The sequence below is a fragment of the Muscardinus avellanarius genome (assembly GCF_963383645.1).
Source record: "Muscardinus avellanarius genome assembly, chromosome: 13".
NCBI classification, from domain to species: domain Eukaryota; kingdom Metazoa; phylum Chordata; class Mammalia; order Rodentia; family Gliridae; genus Muscardinus; species Muscardinus avellanarius.
In genome coordinates this window covers 12,964,091-12,984,913 of record NC_137799.1, presented here as the reverse complement: position 1 = coordinate 12,984,913, position 20,823 = coordinate 12,964,091, and the positions used below count along the sequence as shown (strand labels likewise).

Genomic DNA, 20,823 nt, shown 5'->3' with positions numbered 1-20,823 from the left:
ACAGAGTTACTCTGCCTTCACAAAATAAAAAGGAATATATCATGAGATTGTGTTCCTTTTTTTTCTTTTCTTTGTTTTTATGGGTCTGGGGATGGAACCCAGGGGCATTCGACCTCCAAACTACACCCCCTACCCTATTTTTTATTCTTTATTTTGAAACCAGGTCTCACTGAGTTGCAGAGGGCCTCACTGAGTAGCTGAGGCTGTCCGCAAACCGTGATCCTCCGGCCTCAGCCTCCCGAATGCTGGGATTACAAGCGTGCGCCGCCATGCCCGGCTGAGATTGTGTTCTTTTAAAGAGGGATTGTATGAACCTCACTACTTGGGAGGCTGAGACAGGAAAATTGCAGGTTTGAAGCCAGCTTCACCAACTTAGCAAGACCCTGTTTCAAAATAAAATAGGGCTGAGGCTTTAGATCTAAAGGTTAAACACCCCTGGGTTCATTCCTGAGTCACACACACACACACACACACACACACACACACACACACACGTATATAAGTTTTTGTGAGGAAAGACTAGTCTCTCCTAGTTACTAATATTTTTATTTTTTGGAAAAATGTTTTTCTTTAATTCAGAACAAAACATTCAATTCTAGACTGATTTGTCTAATTGTGACTATCATTTTTTCTTTTAAGTTTTCTATGTGAATATTTTGATAGCAGTTCCTAGAGTGAGTTTTACTGAAATGGAAAAAAGTTGAAAGAAATACTTTTGTACTAATAATAGTAATATTACAGCTTGTAGTTTTATTGTTTATATATTTAACCCCTTCATTTTATCAGCTAGTACAATATTTATTGATGGCATGATCTAGTTTTAGACATGAGAAACCTAAGATGTAGAGAGAAAACATTTCATGACTAAATTTACAAGTAGCAGAAAAATATGGACTCCCTACTTGGACTCCATATTTGGCAAATACTTATTTCATTTATTGAAAAGCAGTAACTCCAGCAGACCTGGTGACACATGCATGTAATCCCTGAACTTGGGAGGCTCAGCCAAGAAGATAGAAGATTTGAGTTCAGCCTGAGCTGTTTAGCAAGACCCTATTTCCAAATTAAAAAGGGGTAGGAGATAGAATGCCCCTGGGTTCAATCCCCAGAACTAAGAAGAAAATAACTCAGAAACCATTCCTTTATTCATTCAATATTTATTATGCAATGAATAGATTAAAAAATAAAATTTGTGACAAGTGTATAGAATAGTGAGCAACCTGGTTTGGCTGGAGGGCAAGGTGTTGGGCGCGATGGGAGAGGAATATCAGACAGGAAGGACAGGAAGGGAGCCATTGACTTTTTATTCTTTTTTTTTTTAACAAAGAAGTACTTTGTATGTGCTTCTTGATGTTAGTCAGATATGGAGAGATTAGGAAAATGAACAAAACTAGAAATCTACATGGTAATTAATGATGGCCAAAACTATAGACTGAAAGCAGGAAATGAATTAGAGAACCATGGCAGAGGTTCCCATGGCATGGTGACTAAGAGCATTACATTGAGGGGCAGAGTATCCCACAAATGTGCTCTGAAAGTGTTGAAAAGAAAATGAGAGAGGTTTATTTGGCTTCAAAATGTGTTTAATTTTTAACATATTGCAGACAAAATGTCCCAGGGCATCCATGTAAAAGATGTGAGACAAACAGGCCCAATTGTAAGTGGAAAAGGGAACTCCAGAGACCAGCAGGGCAGCCGCTGGTGGAGGGAGGTTCACTGGCGCCATGTCCTCCTGCCTGTCTCCAGCACCCTCGCAGGTGCACAGCCTCGGTGTATTCTGTGTCCAGAGAGCCCCTGTGTGCTTTAGAACTCTGTAGGCCCAGGAGGAGAGGCACTGCAGGGTGCCAAGGAAGCCGCCACAGGCAGTGTACCACAATTGGTGTGTACACGCCAGCTCTTTAGGAAGCCCATTTCAGTTATATGACCGGAAAATGAGTAGGTATATACTCCATTTGTGATAGGTGTTGGTAAGCCTTGTGCGTGCTACCTTTATTTTCCAATAACTTAGTAAATTAGGAAGTATTCTTATTTTACAGATGATGAAACTGAGGCTGGGAGAGGCTGAGTAAGATGAGCACATGGACTTGAACCAGTGAGGTTCCTGTGGTGGTGCCAGTTTCACCATGTCGCACTTTGCTATTTTTCCAGTAAGACCTGTTAAATACCGCTGTCAGGCTTATGCTCAAATCGATCTTTTAGTTCTTTGCTTTCAAGAAATAAGCACAGTGCTTCAGATCTAAGTGTAACCCATTGTATTCTGATTATGTATTATTATAATCAGAATACAATAATTATTATAATTATTATGTATTATTGTATTCTGATTTCTTTTTCCTGGAATAAGAAAGCACGTATATAAAATGAATAAAAATGAAAGTAAAGTCGAGTCATATAATATACGTATCTGCTCAGCCGCGCAGACCTCCTGGAATGCTTAACTATGCTAGTGTTTGCTTATTTTCTTTTACTTTACTGGGTATGTGGAACTTTATTTAGAAAGATGAACTGAAAGTTCAGATACCCTGAGGAAAAGATACTAAAATAACATCATTCCCACAGCACCCCAGTCCCCATTAGCTGAAAATTGTCATCACTTAAGACCTTACCAGAAAAAAACACAATGTAATTTCAGTTTGCATTGTTTTATATAGGCAGAAACAAGGTTGTATGTCAGGATACAGAGACTTACTTGTGCCGTGGAGCTTCTGTGACTTTGAAGCGCAGGTTGAAAGGCACATTACTTTTCCATCTTCTGCTTTTTACTCGTGTACTACGTCCTAGCCAACGAGAAACAAATGGAACCTCAGAACTGCAGGCTAGTGCTGACTGCAGGAGCAGTGTCACTCTTCTTTTGTGCACGCTCTTTTTGCTATTTCAGATTGTGCAATATTTTTTTAATTTTGTCTTGAAAACCCGATTTCAAGGTTAATATTGGCAGATATGTAGTGAGTCATGAGCGAGAACATGCTGCACATGTCGCCTTCCAGCTGGAACTTCTGTCCCGCACCTCACCTCCCATGTACAGTCAACACACTTCCTTTCCTTAATATTGTCCTTTGTTTGCTGGGAAAATGCTACAAGAAAACGGGAATTTCCCCACGTGGCTGCCCTGGGTGCAGTGTGCTTCAGCCTGATTCCTGACTCTGCCCTGGTTGCTGCCCGTTTTCCTTGCTAGCAATCTAAATTCTGCTTCTCTGCTTAAGAGGGGAATTGCAGACAGACAAGGAAACAGGTTTCAGATGCTGCACTGCCAGCGTCTTTTTGCTCCTCTACTGCATCTGGAAGGGGGGAGCACCTCTCTGGCAGCGAATTCTAATGAGCTGCTAAAATGTCAGGGCGTGTGTGCACACATGCGTTTTCTTGCCCCTCCCCCTCCTTCCTCTTCCCAGGCCCCTCTTCTCCCTTTCCCCTCCTACTCCTCCATCCCCTCCCTCTGTCTCAGTTCTGCAGCAGCCTGGAGCACATTCCTGCATTACAAGGCTTTCTGTTGAGGATGGGTTGTGGCTTTTGTTTGGATTGCAGCATGCAGAATCACAGGTAACACTCTAAAATTGAGCTAAACAGACAGAGCCTATTAGAATGTTTTCAGAGATAAATATTACATCGATTTAGTAAAGAAAATAAGTTATCTTGGTTAATTTTATTTGTGGTAATTGTAGTGGAATGTTTTCAGAATTGCTCTAAGCAGGTCTTATGAACAGCTCAAATGAGAAGAAATGGGGGTAGATTGATCTCTGGTTGCTTTTGCTTATGTCCTCTGGAAAGTCTGGTGTTGCTGCTTTTCCTCTGTAGAGTATGGACAAGCTCTGTGGGTTAGCCAGGAAGAGTGGGGCCAGAAGGGGTGGGTGGGAAGGGTGGGACCAGCCGGAGCTAGCAAGGCTCTTTGATCAGGGCACTGGATGCAAAATATAAAATGCTCTCTCCTTTTCTTCTATCAGCTGTTCAGAGGAGACTCATTACCACTCCTGCTGAAGCTCCTAATCTTCCTCCCCTCTTCTGCCCCTTCCCCTCCTTAACGTGGCCTGAAGACACTGTCCCCAGAGTTTACCTTACCCCGTACCATGGGCGGCCCTGGTGCTGAGACCGCATCTGGGACTGGCCAGACAACCGCTCTTGGCTTTCTGTTTTGCAAGAAGGATTTAAAGGGGAATTGCGCCGCAGCCGGTGCACCAGAGCAGCAGCCGCAGGAGCGTGGGGACTAAGGCTCATCTGGCGTATCACACATGCAGCACCTCCGCTGCCCCTCTGAGCTGTCGGCAGAGGCCAGGCGGCAGCGTGAAGTGCAGGAGCCACCGAGCTCAGGATGAACGCCACCTTGGATGGGAATCAGAGCAGCCGCCCTTTCTGTCTCTTGACTTTTGGCTACTTGGAAACTGTCAGTTTTTGCCTTCTGGAAGTGCTGGTTATTGTCTTTCTAACTGTGTTGATTATTTCTGGCAACATCATTGTGATTTTTGTATTTCACTGTGCACCTTTGTTGAACCATCACACTACAAGTTATTTTATCCAGACAATGGCCTACGCTGACCTCCTGGTTGGGGTAAGCTGCTTGGTCCCGTCTTTATCACTCCTCCACTACCACCTTCCAGTAGAGGAGTCCCTGGCTTGCCAGATATTTGGGTTTGTGGTATCGGTTTTGAAGAGTGTCTCCATGACTTCTCTGGCCTGTATAAGCATCGATAGATACATTGCCATCACTAAACCTTTAACCTATAATACCCTGGTTACGCCCTGGAGACTCCGCCTGTGTATCTTCCTGATTTGGGTGTACTCCACCTTGGTCTTCCTGCCTTCCTTTTTTCACTGGGGCAAACCCGGATACCATGGAGATGTGTTCCAGTGGTGTGCGGAGTCCTGGCACACCGACCCCTACTTCACCTTGTTCATCGTGGTCATGCTCTATGCCCCGGCGGCCCTCATTGTTTGCTTCACATATTTCAACATCTTCCGCATCTGCCAACAGCACACAAAGGAAATCAGCGAGAGGCGAGCCCGCTTCAGCAGCCAGAGCGGGGAGACGGGGGAAGTACAGACCTGTCCCGATAAGCGTTACGCCATGGTCCTGTTCCGAATCACTAGTGTGTTTTATATCCTCTGGTTGCCGTATATCATCTACTTCTTGTTGGAGAGTTCCACTGGCCACAGCAACCGCTTGGCATCCTTCTTGACCACCTGGCTGGCTATTAGTAACAGTTTCTGCAACTGTGTCATTTATAGTCTCTCCAACAGTGTTTTCCAGAGGGGACTAAAGCGCCTCTCCGGGGCTGTGTGTACTTCTTGTGCCAGTCAGACCACTGCCAAGGACCCCTACTCAATTAGGAGTAAAGGACCCCCTAATGGCTGTCATGTGTGACGTGGCTGGCACACTCAGTGGCCCTCTGTGTGAGGTCTGTTGTTCTTGTTCTTCCCTTTTTATCTTTATAATTCTAGTTCACTGGGAGACCTCGGACAGAAAATTAGACTGTAAGCAATAGCAAACGAATGACCTATCCACATACCTTCTAAGTGCGCATAAGGAAACTCTAAGTGTGATTCACGAATCAGAAGAATCAGGATCATGAGGATAAATTGCTCTTGGTTCCAGCTTCTGAAATGTCATGGAAATGACTACACTTCTCAGATTTAAAAGGAATAAAGCCATATCTAACACCTCTCCCTCAACTGGCATGACTGAACCTGGGTGTAAAAAACGTCAGCATTTTAAAAGTCATGTTTTTGATTTGTTATTTTTCGGATTCTTTCTAGCTATTTGGACTTCCATGTGCAATTGATACTTGTTGGCAGGGAATAGTAAAATACACTGATGGATTAGCAGAGTTTTTATTTTTTTATCTATGTCAGACTACACTGCAAGTTTCAGTACTGTAATTTAGTCGTCTTTTGTGTCGTATTCTCTTGAGAGAATTCTAAATAAGATGAATAATGTGAACGCTTAAACGTTACTTTTAGAATTCCCAGTGAACCATGAAGCAAAAGTATAGTCAAGTCATACAGTTTATGAAAAATCGAGTTGCTTTTTGTGCCGTGCTTCGCAGAGCTCTAGATGGGTGTGTATAGAAGTGGGTATGTTGCAGTACTTTTGCCCATCTTTATGTATATTGAGAGTATTTTAATTGAATTAATTTTTTCTTTTATATCAAAATTTATTTAAGTGACCTAAAATAGTTAAATAGTTTTTCATTTATAGTGATGAAAATATATAAAAATGTGACTTTAGTGTTTTCTGTTCTTTTGTATAAGACCTTTGAAATATTAGCACATTAGGGAGAAGGATTTCATGAGTGAGTCAGAAAATACACTGTTGACTGGAGATCCAGCTCAGTGGTAGAGTGTGTGGCTGTGTGTGCAAAGCCCTGGGCCCAGTGCCCGGCACCAAGTGGGGAGAGGGGAGAGAGCAAAAGAGTGGGGGGGTCCTAGATTTATTAGGATGGTGTGTACTTAAATGAAGTATACTATCATGTATGTTTATATGCACACACACACAGTAGTATACTAACTCATCTTTAAAATACAGGGAGTGGAGATGTTTGTGATTAATAGAGTCTACTGATATAATAACAACTGCTTCATTTTGAAAAGCGTTCTTTCTGTTAGTGTTAAGAAATCCACTTTGGGGGAGAGATGGATAAATTCTTATTAATCTAAGTTTCCTTTATTGCTGTTCTCATTTTGGAAAAAATTCTTTGGCATACAGTCCTTTCCTTAATACTCTTGTTTTTCCAAAGTGTTAGCAAAATCTATAGTATTTTATTATTATCTAGAGTTATTATCATCATGGTAGGTGTTTGTATTTATTATGTTTTATTTCTAAAAATGATTACCTCAAGCAAGAGGTTTCTTTTTCTAAAAGGAGAGAAGGATTTCCGGCCATTCCAGGCACCGAGTATTTCTCCTTTTCTGTTGGTTTTAATTTTTAGAAATCTTCAGGAGACTTATTTGATCTCTGCCTTTGTCTAGATATTGTAGTCTTTTTTGGGGGGTAGGGGTTAATGGTATTAAATCTAAGGGTATTCTATCTCTGACACACACACACACACACCCCTAAATTGCTGAGATTGTCCTTGAACCTGCAGTCCTCCCAAGTGGGATTACAGGTGTGTGCTACCACACCTGGCTATAGATGCTGTAATCTGAATACCACAGTGATATTCTGTGAGATAGAAGATAGAAGAAATCTAAGAGATGTGTGTTAAGAGGATTTCTGAATCCAAGAAAGAGCGTGGACATTGATAGAACAGTCAGATATATGCTTTGGTTTCCCATGCTGAAGTTAGAGATCCCTATCCCCTTTTAAATAAAGGCAGCCAGTATTCTTTTGATTTTAGGTTTTCAAACATCAAGTTTTATATCTTCTACTTCAGCTTTCTAATTTTAAGTGACAAAGTATTATATAAACTTTTAAACATCATATTCTGGTTTCTTCCCAAAAGCTTGCTTGCTCTTTACATATTTACTGTTAGCCAATCTGATTCTAAGCTGTTTCAAAATTTAGAATTCATACTGAAATTGCAAGTTAGGTTACAAATGGCGTTGTTGTGCTGGGCGTGGTGGCGCACACTGGTAATCCCCGCGCTTGGGAGGCTGAGACAGGAGGATCGCACAGGTTCGAAGCCAGCCTCAGCTACTTAGTGAGGCTCTCAGCAACTTAGTGAGACCCTGTTTCTAATAAAATATAAAATAGGTCTGGGAGTATAGCCCGGAGGTAGAAAGCCTCTGGGTTCCACCCTCTGTGCCACCAAAAAAAGAAAAAGAAATGGCGTTGTTGAATTGACACTTCAAGTCAAAACCTTTCTGTTGAATTCTGAAATATAGTTTGCATTTCCCCGTTAAATGGTACGTGTTTTTTAAAAACCTGTTCAGATTTGATTTGTTTAGGAATCTTTAGTTCAACAAATATGGAAATCTTAGACTTAAATTTTATACAAAATGGATGTTAGTAGGTTTTACTTTCTTAAAATGAATAGGGTTTCATTTTCTGAAATTGAAAAAAAATTACCTGTTTAAATATTTTGGTAATGGCTAGTAAAGGTGGTTTTTTAATGATTGCAAAGACAGCTGTTTTAAGAAGATTTTTTTTTTTTTTTTTACTAGATGTTTTCTTTCTTTTTCTAGTACCAAATTTGGATTTTCATTCGAGTTTTGTGTTTGTGTGTTTGGTTTTTTTGTTGTTGTTGTTGTTTTTTTTTCCCCTCTGGAATCCCTAGTGATATCTCAAACCAACTAAACAAGAAACTAAGCTGGGCATGGTGGTCCATATTTGTAATCCCTGTACTTGAGAGTTTGAGACCAGAGGATCACAGTTTTGCAGCCAGTCTCGGCAACTTAGTGAGGGCCTCCGCAACTCAGTGAGGCCCTGTTTCAAAATAAAGAATAAAATAGAGCTGGAGCTGGAGCTCAGAGGTAGAACATCTCTGGGTTGAATCCCCAGCACCACAAAAGATAAAGAAAAACTCAGTAGACATAGTAATTTTAAAGAGAAGCCGCGTAGCCCCTGCTGACGCTTGGCACTTGTAATGTCAGGTGTCTTTCCAGTGATCTCATTGCTCGTGTGCCGTGTAAACATTAAAGTCTTCAGGTGTCAGGCCGCTTTTTCTGACATTCACCGTCTGTGCTGCATTTGTGCTTTATTGCATGTGCGTGCATTGGGTGAGAAAGGACAACAGGGTCACTGCCACACAGTCATTAGTGACTGGGAGCATCTTCTGCGTGATACGTTTGGAGAGTTTGTGTTTCTCTTTTCATCTGGGTATTTGAAAAGCAACATCTGATGACACTTGGTATAAGTACCAATCCAACTAGTTCAGAATGAGAAAAAAGTTTGTTTTTAGACTCAGATACCTTGGATAGCTCATTTAACTTTATATGGTATATGACTGGTATCAGAGGAAGCGTGTGATTCTAGGGATTGTACTGAAATTACTTCATAGTAAGTTTTAAAATAAGATGCTAATTTTTTATTTGCAAATAAATTGTGTGTGTTTTGTTTGTTTGGGTTTTTTGGTGGTACTGGGGATGAACCCAGGGGCATTCTACCTCTGAGCTATATCCCCAGCCACATGTTATTTTTTATGTTGAGACCTAGGCTGGTCTGACCCTTTGATCCTCCTGTCTCAGCCTCCCAAGTACTGAGATAACAATTGTGCACCCCATGCCCAGAGAAGTGTGTATTTCAATCCAGTGCATTCAGTGAAAGTATGTTTTTTTCCTCTTAGACATGAAAAGCAATTATAGTTGAACTCGTATTCCACTGTAGTGAGAACACTCTCCTATATCACAGTTGACATTTGAACTTTTCATGGACCTGTTGACTCTTACCCAGAATGCTATTTTGGAAAAGTGTTTCTTTATGTTTTGTTGCTGAATAAATGCTTTTTATGCCAGACGTGGTGGCAGCCACCTATAATCCCAGTATTTAGGAGGCTGACAGAAGGATCACAGTTCAAGACCAGCCTCAGCAACTTAACAAGACTCTCAACACCCCAGCAAGACCTCAGGGTGGGTGGGTTGGACCCTCAGTACCACACACAAACACACACACCAAATCATGTGAACCTTTTATAATGGCTTTTCCTTTGTACTTGAGTAACTGTCTTATTAAAGACCAGGAAAATGTGAGTATTCATACCCATATATTGTGAATGCATTGTCCCTGTCTTTGCGCTAGAAAAAAAACAGCAACAGGGTCTCACAGGCTCCCAGCCAGAGAGATGATCTGGGGGAGCATTTCCTCAGCTTTTCAGATTTATTTGAAATTTTGCGTAGAGACTTTGTAGAAAATATCTTAAATTCATTGACTATATGTTCCTGTGTAACAGATTTACGTAATAATGGCAAGTCAGAATTTATATGAACAGATTTGGGAAGTTTAAGGATAGGAAAATTGTGGCCCTGAGACTTTTTAGGGGTCTTCATAAGTTGCTTTATGTTTTTTTTTTTGCATATGTTTTTCATTTTAGGTTGAAAAAGCTAAACACAAGTGTTTGTATTAAATATACATATCAATATTATTTCTCAGCTCCTGTATATATTGTAGGAATTTCTTATTGCTGTAAATTAATATTTGGGTGACAAAGGGGGCATCATGCTATGATTAAAAATGGTGGCGCACACTTGCAATCCCAATACTTAAGAGGCTGAGACAGGAGGACCGCAGGTTTGAGTCCAGCCTCAGCAGTTTAACAAGACCCTGTCTCAAAATAAGGATTGAGAGTATAGCTTAGGGGTAGAATGGCCCTAGGTTCAAATCCCAGTACCAAAAAACCCGCCAAGCCTTGAAAATTTAAAAATCTAGGTTTCTATTACTAATTAACTAGTGCAGTACTTAGTAATTTCTTCCAGAAACAAAGCTAGGTGTCCATTCATACCTCATGGGCTACTTTGAACTGAATCTGATGATGGGTGTGAAGCACCTGGGAAGTCGTCCGTGCTTTGCAGGTCAAGGCGGCCACCGCTTGCTTTCTTTGCCTGCTTTCACCTGTAAGGAAGCCGCACAGAGATTAGATTAGAATCTTTATCTCTCTGTTAGATCTTAGATCACTGTCCCGCACTGTTTCACAGTCTCAGGCTTGAAACAAGGCAAAAAAAAAAAAAAAAAAAACCCTCACCTTTCTAGACTGACAGTGCCTTAAATTCAACATATTATTACTGGGGTCCTTGGCCAGAGGCCTGACTGCAGACATCCCAGCAGACCAGGTCAGGCCACTCACCCCAGACATCAGAGAGACAGAAGAGGTAATAGTGAAAAGCAGGAAAAGAACTGGACTCCGCGTGTCCATACTGGGACGGCAAAGTCAGTCAGTGCCACCCAGCATCTTTTTTATATTTATTTATTTATTTATTTATTTATTTATTTATTTACTTTTGCAGGTCTGGGGATGGAACGTAGGGGCATTCTACATCCGAGCTACACCCCTCCCCCTATTTTTTATCCTTTATTTTGAAACAAGGTCTCACTGAGTTGCAAAGGGCCTCACTAAATAGCTGAGGCTGGCCGCGAACTGTGATCCTCCTGTCTCAGCCTCCCGAATGCTGGGATGACAGGCGTGCACCACCACGCCCGGCTGCCACCCAGCATCTTAGTCCTGTCTTTTGGGTGTGATCCTGAGCTGTAGGTGTAAATAGATGAAGAATTGGGCCGGGGCAGGAGGTCTGCATAATGGAGCAGTCTTAGTCAGATTGGTCCTGTTAGATTCCCTCAGGCCTGGCTTTGTGAGGTGGCTCTGGAGACTTTCTTTGCCCCAGGATGGGCAGTTCCCACTTGTTGCTTAGGCTATCTGAGGATACCCAGCCTGTGACCCTGCCTGCTTCCACAGTCTGATACTACCAGCGCAGCATTGACTGTCCCTGAGAATCTTGTCTCAATCTTGGAGGATGAGATAGGTTAGGTAAACGTGATGCTAATAAACTATCTCCAGTTTTTAAATGAATGCTTTTTTTTTTTTTTTTTTGTGGTACTAGGATAGAACCCAGGGGCATTCTACCTCCAAGATACACCCCCAGCACTATTTTTTAATTCTTTATTTTGAAACAGGGTCTCACTGAGTTGCAAAGGGCCTCACTAAGTAGCTGAGGCTGTCTGTGAGCCACAGTCCTCCTGTCTCAGCCTCCCGAATGCTGAGATTACGAGCGTGCGCCACCACACCTGGCTGGAACCATATTCTAATGGAACCTCAGAATATGACTTTGTACTATGAGCATTACTAGTGTCAGACTAAGATCGATGACCAAGTCTCCAAAATTAGGAAAGGTTGTCATTGGGATCATAATCCCCTGTGCTTCTAGTAGTGGTCAACCTTGCCTTCTAATTGACATATTATTTATCTTATTATGTATTTATTTAGTGGTACTGGGGATTGAACCCAGGGCTATTCTACCTAGCTGTACCCCTACTCCTATTATACTTGAGCTATAGCCCTAGTCCTATTTTTTATTTTGAAACAGGGTCCCACTGAGTTGTAGAGGTCCTCACTAAGTAGCCGAGGCTGGCCGTGGACCTTTGATCCTCCTGTCTCAACCTCCCAAGTACTGGAATTACAAGCATGGGCCTCCCCGCCCAGCTTCTTCAGTTTAATTAATTTCTTTTGTCACTTGTATTAGTCAAATCCCCAGTAAATTTAGTAGTCTTGCAAACCTGCAACTCATATTCTTTCTTTTTGCCCATTATGTCCCATCATTCTACGTAGAATTGAAAACTTGGAACTTAATGGGTTTAAATGGTATTCTATCACTCACTGGTCTTATCTGTGGTCATAAAACATAAGTTTTAATATTTAACAAGTTGTATATTAAACAAACCTTATGTTTAATTATTATTCAAAGAGCAGACAACCTTTGTTACTTTAGGAGAACTACAGGTTTTTATTTAATGCCTAATTGGAATAGCAATATGTTTGAAAATATAATAATGAATATTTAATTTCTTTTTTTTTTTTTTTTTTTTTTTTGTCCCTGGAAACCTTTCTACCTCCAGGCTACACTCCCAGACCTATTTTATGTTTTTATTTAGAAACAGGGTTTCTTAAGCCAGCAAGGCTGGCTTCGAACCTGCACGATCCTCCTGTCTCCGCCTCCCAAGCGCGGGGATTACAAGCGTGCGCCACCACGCCCGGCTAAGATCTTAAGTATATAGAATGTCAGATTGTGTCTACAGAGGGGATGAGGCAGCATGCCCGCATAGGAAGGGCGAGCTTTGAAAAATTAGTCTCATTCTGTCATGAACAAATACAAACCAACGCAGTGTTCACCCTTCTCTTTACAATGATACCGAGACAGGTGCTCCCAGTTCATTGCCCGTTGTCGTTGAAATGTCTAGTGAAATTGACTTTACTCAGCTGCGAGCTGGCACAGTATGTATGTGGCAGTGCTCGGCGTTGGAAGCTTAGGCAACAGTATAACTGTTGGCGGTTGCTCATTGTGTTTCAGGAGTTTCTATAAGCCTCCTGGTATTTAATTCTCTTGACTCTGTATGAGCTGCTGGCTGTTACTGATTCTATTATACAGACAAGGAAACTAATAGCTTATAAGTGGAAGTCTGGGCCTTAAAACAGGTCCTTCTGCTCTAAAGCCTAAATTATCACCTCATTCTATTTTCACAGGAACCTACTAGGTAGTTGTTTTTAATTTCTCTGTTTTAAGCTCAGGAAACTTGGGCTTAGTTAGGTCAAGACACTTCCAAGTTTGCACACGTACAGGAAATGAGGATTGAGACTTGAATACAGCGTGTTCTCTCTCTCTCTCTCCCTCTCTCTCTCTTGCTCACGCGCTCTTTCCTCCTCTCCCTCTCTCTCTCCCTCCCTCTCTCTCTTTTCCCCTTTGTGATACTGGGGATTGAACCCAGGGGCCTTCTACCTCTGAACTACTCCCCAAGTCTTATTTGGTTTTTGTTTGAAACAGGGTCTTACTAGGTTGCTGAGGCCTCCCTGAGTTGCTAAGGCCAGCCTCGATCCCATGATCCTGTGCTTCAGCCTCCCGCCTGTTGAGAACCACTACACCAGCCAGTTCTTTGAGTCTGGCTGGTGTCTTTAAGCATTGTATAAGCTTATCCATTGTAGGCTTGAAACACGTGCCAGAAGTCCTGCTACATACAGCACGTTGAATATGCATATTTATTTCTGTTGACTCCAATGTAAAGGATAGGAAAGGTATATGTGTATGGCAGAGGACAAAATTTTGAAATATAGATAACCCAGTGGACAAGTGGTAATGGACTCAGCAGAATCAGTAAAGCTGAATTCTAAAGTCAAGAATGGAATGGGCAAAACAAAACAAAATAACAGTTTTTTACTGGAACCCAGTAACTACTAGGAACTGGATTTTTAGGATGGCCCTTCAAGTCTAGGGAACTATGAAGCTAAAGACAGGAAAATTGAAGGACACTTTGAACACCATCATCTGCCCTGCCCTACCTTGATCCCCATCCTAGAGAAATCTAACCACAGATACGCTGAAGATAGACAGGTGTTCTGTTGACAACAGGAGTGGCAGCGCAGAGTCTGTGTGTGGAAGGGCAGCCCTCGTCCCTGTCCTCCCAGACCACTCTCGGCCAGCCTTTCTAGCCAGGAGATAAGAGAAGCATTCTGGTTGCCGACATTGGAGGGCTGGCAAAAACAAAACCAGAATACCCAGCCACATTCCCTACAGATCGCCTTCAGATGGTGTCATTATGCAGAGCCTCCCCAGTTAGTTACTTTATTGCTTCTCTCACTCCTGCCCCACCTCTTTTACTTATTTTTTTTATATTGAGGTTTGATCCCAAGGGCATTCTGCCTTTCAGTTACAACTCCCCCCACTAGCCCTTTTCTTTCATTCTTTTTCTTTTTCTTTTCTTTTCTTTCTTTCTTTTTTTTTTTTTTTTTCTTCTTGAGACAGGGTCTCACTAAGTTGCCGAGACTGGGCAGGAATCTGGAATCTTCCTGTCTCAGCATTTCAGGTACTGGGATTACAGGCGTGTACCACCACACTGGGCTTCTCTGTCTCTTTTGACACAGGCCTCAGTAAGATGCCATGGTTGGGCTCAAGCTTGGGATTCTCCTGCCTTAGCCTCCCCAGTAGCTGGGATTGTAGATATGTGTTACCCTCCTGGCTGCTGCTTTTTTGTTTGTTTTTTGCTAGTATTGGGGATTGAACCCAGGAGCACTGTACCGAGGAGCTGTATCCTTAGTCCTTTTTATTTTTTGAGAGTGTCTTGGCTGTATTGCTCAGGCTGGCCTCAAGCTTTTGATTTTCCTGCCTCAGCCTCTTGAGTAGGTGTAAAACCACCACTCCTGGCTCTTGCTGCTTCTCTCTCCATATTAACAGCCAGCCAGAGGCCATTGGGGCTTTTGAAAAAGGCTCTCACTTTTAAAGTACAGAGGCCAAAGCAAATGCACACTAGAAATCAAAGAAAACAGAAATTAGGCAGGTTGAAAAAGAAAACCCCACTCCCCCCAAGAAATTCAGTTGTCACTACTATTTTCAGAGAAGATTGTTTGTTTATTAAAGTAATACATGGTGCCATAAAGAAGTGAACAGGAAGAGAGCAAGAAATAGCATTTTGGTACTAGGAGTCAACCCAGGGCTTTCTACTATGAGCTACGTACCCCTGCCCTTTTTAGTTTTGTTTTGAAACAGGGTCATGCTAGGTTGTTGAAGCTAGCCTGGAACCTGCACATCTTCCTCTTTTGGCCTCCAAAGTACTGGGATTACAGGCACGCACCACTATACCCATCCGAGTTCTTGTCATTCTGAATCTAATAAGACATTTTTAAAAATCAGCAGAAAATCTGAAAAATAAGGTTTAAGTATGCCAGCTAGTGAAGTAAAAGACAGATGAGCTAGGGATGGTAGCGCAAGCTTGTAATCTTGGTACTTGAGAGGCTGTGACAGGAGGATTGCATGTTTGCGGCCAGCCTCAGCAATTTGTGAGGTCCTTGGCAACTAGTTGAGACCCTGTTTCAAAAATAAAAAAATAAAATAGGACTGGGGTTGTAGCTTGGAGAAATAAAATAGAATAGTAGATGAAAAGATACCTAATATTTGACTAATAGAAATTTTGGAAAAAGAATAGAGAAAAGAAATATACAGGAAGAATTTCCAGAACCGCAGAATGCAAATTTCCACAACCACGGCCCTGAAAAGATTGACGCTATGGCAAATCATTATTAAATCTTGTAATCCCGGGGTAAAGGAAATTTCAAAGCTTCTTGATCTGAAGGAGGAGTGGAAGAGCTGAAGCCAAGTACAAGGGTGTGAATGGCTTTGAATTTTCTGTTACTATTAAAGCTATTATAATAGGGAATAGCTTCAAAAATATTACAAGTGATGTCCCGCCCAGAATTTTATGCTCATGTAAAGTACTATTTAAGAGTAAAGGTAAACTGGGCATAGTGATGCATGCCTGTAATCCTAGTACATGGGAGGCTGAAGTAGGAGGATTGCAGATTCGTGGCCAGCCTCAGCAGTTTAGCAAGACTCTCTGCAATTTAGTGAGACCCTATTCAAAATAAAAAATAAAATAGGGAATGGGGTATAGCTCAGAGGTAGAATGTCCCTGGGGTCTATCCCCAGTACCACTTAATTAATTAATTAATTAATTGAAATAAAAGTATGGGTGGGTGTAACTCAGAGATAGAACACTTCTGGGTTTAATCCCCAGTACCACAGTTGGTGGGGTAGCGCGAGTATATGTGCACAAGGGTTAAAATAAACCCATTTTTAGCTAGGCAGGGTTTCAAAATGTTTACCTGCCTTATATACTTAGGAAGTAACTGAACCATGTTTCCCCACAATGAGGGAAGGAAAGGAAGAATATTCCGGAAACAGGATCTTCACTACATGGAGGGGCAAAAGGAATTCCCGTAGAGGAGGAAAACCCTGGGGGCACCGCTGTGAAGAAGACCTAGAGAGATCTGGGATGGTCAGTGCTGGAGCAGGGAAAAGAGTGCACTGGATGGTGTGTTTCTAGGGAAAAGCCGTTGCGATTTGACCATATTGAGAGGACTTTACAGTTGTTAGATTGTGTGTGCTGTGCCAGGAATTGAACCCAGGTGTCAAGTGTGGCAAGGAAGTGCCCTGGCACTGACCTACAGTCACAGTGCCAGACTCTTTTTTTGGTGGTACTGGGATTCCTGGAAACCCTCCTATCTCCGGGCTTCACTCCCAGACCTATTTCATATTTTTATTTGGAAGCAGGGTCTCTTAAGCCAGCGCGATCCTCCTGTCTCCGCCTCCCAAGCGCTGGGATTACAAGCGTGCGCCACCATGCCCGGCGAGTGCCAGATTTTTAAAGGGGAGTTTACACAGAAACATGTGGAGCATGGATGTCTGTGTGTCACACACACACACACACACACACACACACACACACACACACACACACGAAAAAAAAATAGGTGACTAACAGCTTCAAAATAAATAGAAAATTGCCGGGCGTGGTGGCGCACGCTTGTAATCCCCGCGCTTGGGAGGCAGAGACAGGAGGATCGCGCAGGTTCGAAGCCAGCCACGCGCACTGGCTTAGGAGACCCTGTTTCCAAATAAATATGTAAAAATAGGTCTGGGAGTGTAGCCCGGAGATAGAAGGGATTCCAGGAACCCCAGTACCACCAAAAAAAAAAAAAAAAGAAAGAAAATTAAGGAAGGAATTTGAATCATAGATAAACTCAGATCCAGTTTGAATAATACTGATTTCACCAAGAACATTAGCAAAACTATTTGGTAAGAATGACAGGAAGAGAAATGTGGGGGAGATGCCTGTGTAAAATGGAAAAGCTCAGGAAAGAGCATTTTATTCAGAAAAAAACAAACAGCTAAGAGAAGGAAAGAAGGGGACCGTTGCCTCGGAGCCGGGAGCGAGGGTGTTTTACTGTAAGCTTTGTACTGTTCGACCTTTACAACTCTATATGTGGGGTTTTTTTTGTTTTTTTGGTTTTTTTGTTGTTTTTTTGTGTGTGAGTCTGGGGATGGAACCCAGGGGCATTTGACCTCCTCCGAGCTACACCCCCTGCCCTATTTTTTATTCTTTATTTTGAAACCGGGTCTCACTGAGTTGCAGAGGGCCTCACTAAGTAGCTGAGGCTGTCCGCGAACCACGATCCTCCAGGTCTCAGCCTCCCGAATGCCGTGCGTATTATTTTTTGTGGTGGGTATAAGCCACATTTAAGGAAAAGGCAGAAGTAGGAGAGAAAGCGCCGGTCTAGAACACGCTCTGAAGTGGGACTCGAGGCCGCCGTCGCACGGGTGCCGGGCCTCTCAGAGAGCGGTTTCCTGCTCATCATCTCATCTGCTCCTCCCAGAAATAAAGGCAGAGTTAATATTTCCCTCTTTCATTGTTGTGGGAACAAAGTTTGGGGCTGTAGAACCTTTTTGGTTTCTAGTCTGCTATATCATTCTCCCTTGTATCAACCTATCTGAATTTTTTCAAATGTTTTAATTTTTCTGATTTTGTTGGTTTTTGTTTTGTTGGTGCTTGAATCCAGAGCCTCACATATGGTGAGCAACCATTCCCACACCAAATTATATTCCCAGGCTTTTGATTTTTACTTTCACCAAGGAAGATAGCAAATACTGGAAATATTTTTTATGTCATGGGAGAGAATGTTTACAGACACACATACACATGTACGTGTGAAGGTGATACACATGTGTGTATGTAATGGCTATATATGCTTACCATGCTGGTACACAAGTATCTGTCAGACCTGGCACTGTGGGACCATGCGAGGAACACAGAGTGCTATCTGGAGTTCACTGGTAAGAGGTGCATGTTAGGTGCATTTGCTCTGAAGACGGTGTATGACGTGGCTAGGCTCTGGGCAGAGCAGGATTTCTCTTGTGTGATTTCACTCCTCAGCCCATCCCACCTCCTTGCATGAGACTGGCGTGAAGTGTCCAGCTGGACAGGATTAAAGGAACATCCAGTAATCAGTACACAAAGACTGTAATAAACTGATCGACAGAGTACCACACAATATGACCCAAGAAAAACCTTTGCAAAGCAAGAAACACATCTTTATGTTAAATTGTCATCATTAGTCCGGGCATGGTGGCACACACTTGTAATCCCCGTGCTTGGGAGGCTGACACAGGAAGATCGCGCAGGTTCGAAGCCAGCCTCAGCTACTTAGTGAGGCTCTCAGCAACTTAGCAAGACCCTGTTTCCAAATAAAATATAAAATAGGTCGGGGAATGTAGCCCAGAGGTAGAAGGCCCCTGGGTTCCATCCCCAGTACCACCAAAAAAATAAAGCTTGTACTGCTTTGCAGAAAATACAAAATAACCTTTGAATAATCTTTGTGTGTGTGTGTGTGTGTGTGTGTGTGTGTGTGTGTGTGTGTGTGTGACTGAGGATGGAACCCAGGTACATTCTACCTCTGAAATACACTCCTAGCCGCCATTTATTTTATTTATTTATTTTTTTTTTTGGTGGTATTGGCCTTCTACAATTAAAGTAAAATGTTTTAAATCTGTGTCTGTCAACTTTCTTTTTTTTTTTCTTTTTTTCTTTTTGCAGTACTGGAGGTGGAACCCAGGGGCCTTCTCCCTCCAGTCTATACTCCCAGCCCTATTTTATTTTTTGTTTGGGGACAGGGTCTCACCAAGTTGCTGAGGCTATCCTAGAACCTGCAATCCTTCTCTCTCAGCCTCCCAACTACTGGGATTACAGGCATGTCCTACCATGCCCGGCTTTCTATCAACTTTTGGCGGGGGGGGGGGGTGTCTGGGGGTAGAACCCAGAGACATTTGACTTCCGAGCTACACCCTCTGCACTCTTTTTTTTTTTTTTTTTTTTTTTTTTTTGGTGGTACTGGGGTTCCTGGAAGCCCTTCTACCTCCGGGTTACACTCCCAGACCTATTTTTATATTTTTTTAAATTTGGAAACAGGGTCTCTTAAGCCAGTGTGGCTGACTTTGAACCTGCACGAGCCTCCTGTCTCTGCCTCCCAAGCACGGGGAGTACAAGCGTGTAGCACCACGCCCGGCTTTTTAATTCTTTATTTTGAAACAGGGTCTCATTAAATTGTGGAGGTCCTCACTAAGTAGCTGAGGCTGTCCACCAACCATGATCCTCCAGTCTCAGCTTTCCAAATGCTGGGATTACAAGTGTGCGCCATCACGCCCGGCTTCTATCAACTTTAATGAAATAGTTAAATTGAATTGACTTGGTAAGATAGTATTTTGTGGAGAGACAAAAATTAGAACATCTAGACATTATTTATCTCTGAATTTCTTCCAGAAAGGCGAGAAACCCCCACTTCACTCTCCGAGCCATTTATTTACAGCTAGATCCCCAAAGTAAAACGGCCCCATTTGTGGGTTCTGTCCTCATGCCCCCCCCTGGGGAGCCAAATCTGAGTCGAGCCTTTTTCATTTCAAAAGCTCCCCTTTTTAAAATAAATATTCGTAGGAATTTAAACCATTCTTTTTAGGATATATGAAATGTGTTAACATTTTATTGGGGATGTGTGTTGTAGCCTATAGAGTGCTAGAAATAGAACTAAAGCCAAATTCGGAGCAAGTAATCAGGTTCTCTTGATCCGAACTTCAGAAGACTCCTCATTTGAGTGAAGATGACACCAACATCGCAGTTGCTTTCAAGATGAGATGCACGTGTATTAATAGGAGGTCTCTTGGAGGCGTTGCTCTGACTGCCTCCAGTTCGTGGGTCTTCTTGCTTTCTCTGACTCTGGTGCCTGGTTTTCTGCTGTGTGAAGTGAGTTAAGACCCCTCCATTAGATGTACCATGTTAAGATCGTGCTTGGTGACATTGTCGGAATGTACTATAAGATTGCTGCTGTGTTTCTTGGTCACTCTGAGGTCAGACTCTCGCAGTGGTACTGGGGCCTGTGGATCGGCACACACCCTTAGAAGACAGGCCCGGGGAAAGCGACGGCGCAGCGGCTGTGCTCGCCACGTCCCTCGAGTCCTGCCTTAATGAGTCACTCCATTTTCATGTATTTTATCCTGCTGTTACAGAATGTCTTGCAGAAGGGTTAGTGCTATACCATTCTTGAACATTAAGATACACAGAATATTTAGATGTGATTCATAAGAACAGTGGGGCTTACAGTGAGAACTTTAGTTGTTTAGAGATACAAGGAAAACTTGAGGCCAAGGCTGAAGTGGTGATGAGGCATCACTTTAATGAAACTCCAAAACCGAGTTGGACTCAGGAAGAAAATTAAAATTTGGCAAATGCCATCATTTTAAGTCTCTGATGTCTAATGAGGAGGGCCATTTGCAAACTTGAGGAATAAAGAGATGATAATGTGTAGTGATTAAAATATGTTTGAGATGGGGACAGACCAGGTTTCAATCCTAGCCCTGTCGCTTATTGTGACTTGAGGA

At 42.5% G+C, this 20,823-nt stretch overlaps 2 protein-coding genes across 3 annotated transcripts in view; both read left to right on the top strand.

Annotated features, from left to right (window-relative positions):
- RABGAP1 (RAB GTPase activating protein 1) overlaps nucleotides 1-20,823 on the top strand; it is a gene marked incomplete at both ends in the record, with an annotated part of 141,081 nt that overhangs the window by 68,154 nt on the left and 52,104 nt on the right. The gene's annotated exons all lie outside the window — the stretch shown is intronic.
- GPR21 (G protein-coupled receptor 21) lies at nucleotides 4,304-5,353 on the top strand (the record flags this gene model as incomplete). The annotated part of the gene is made up of 1 exon (XM_080709551.1): nucleotides 4,304-5,353. One exon carries the CDS (start codon nucleotides 4,304-4,306, stop codon nucleotides 5,351-5,353), a length of 1,050 nt encoding a protein of 349 aa, XP_080565677.1.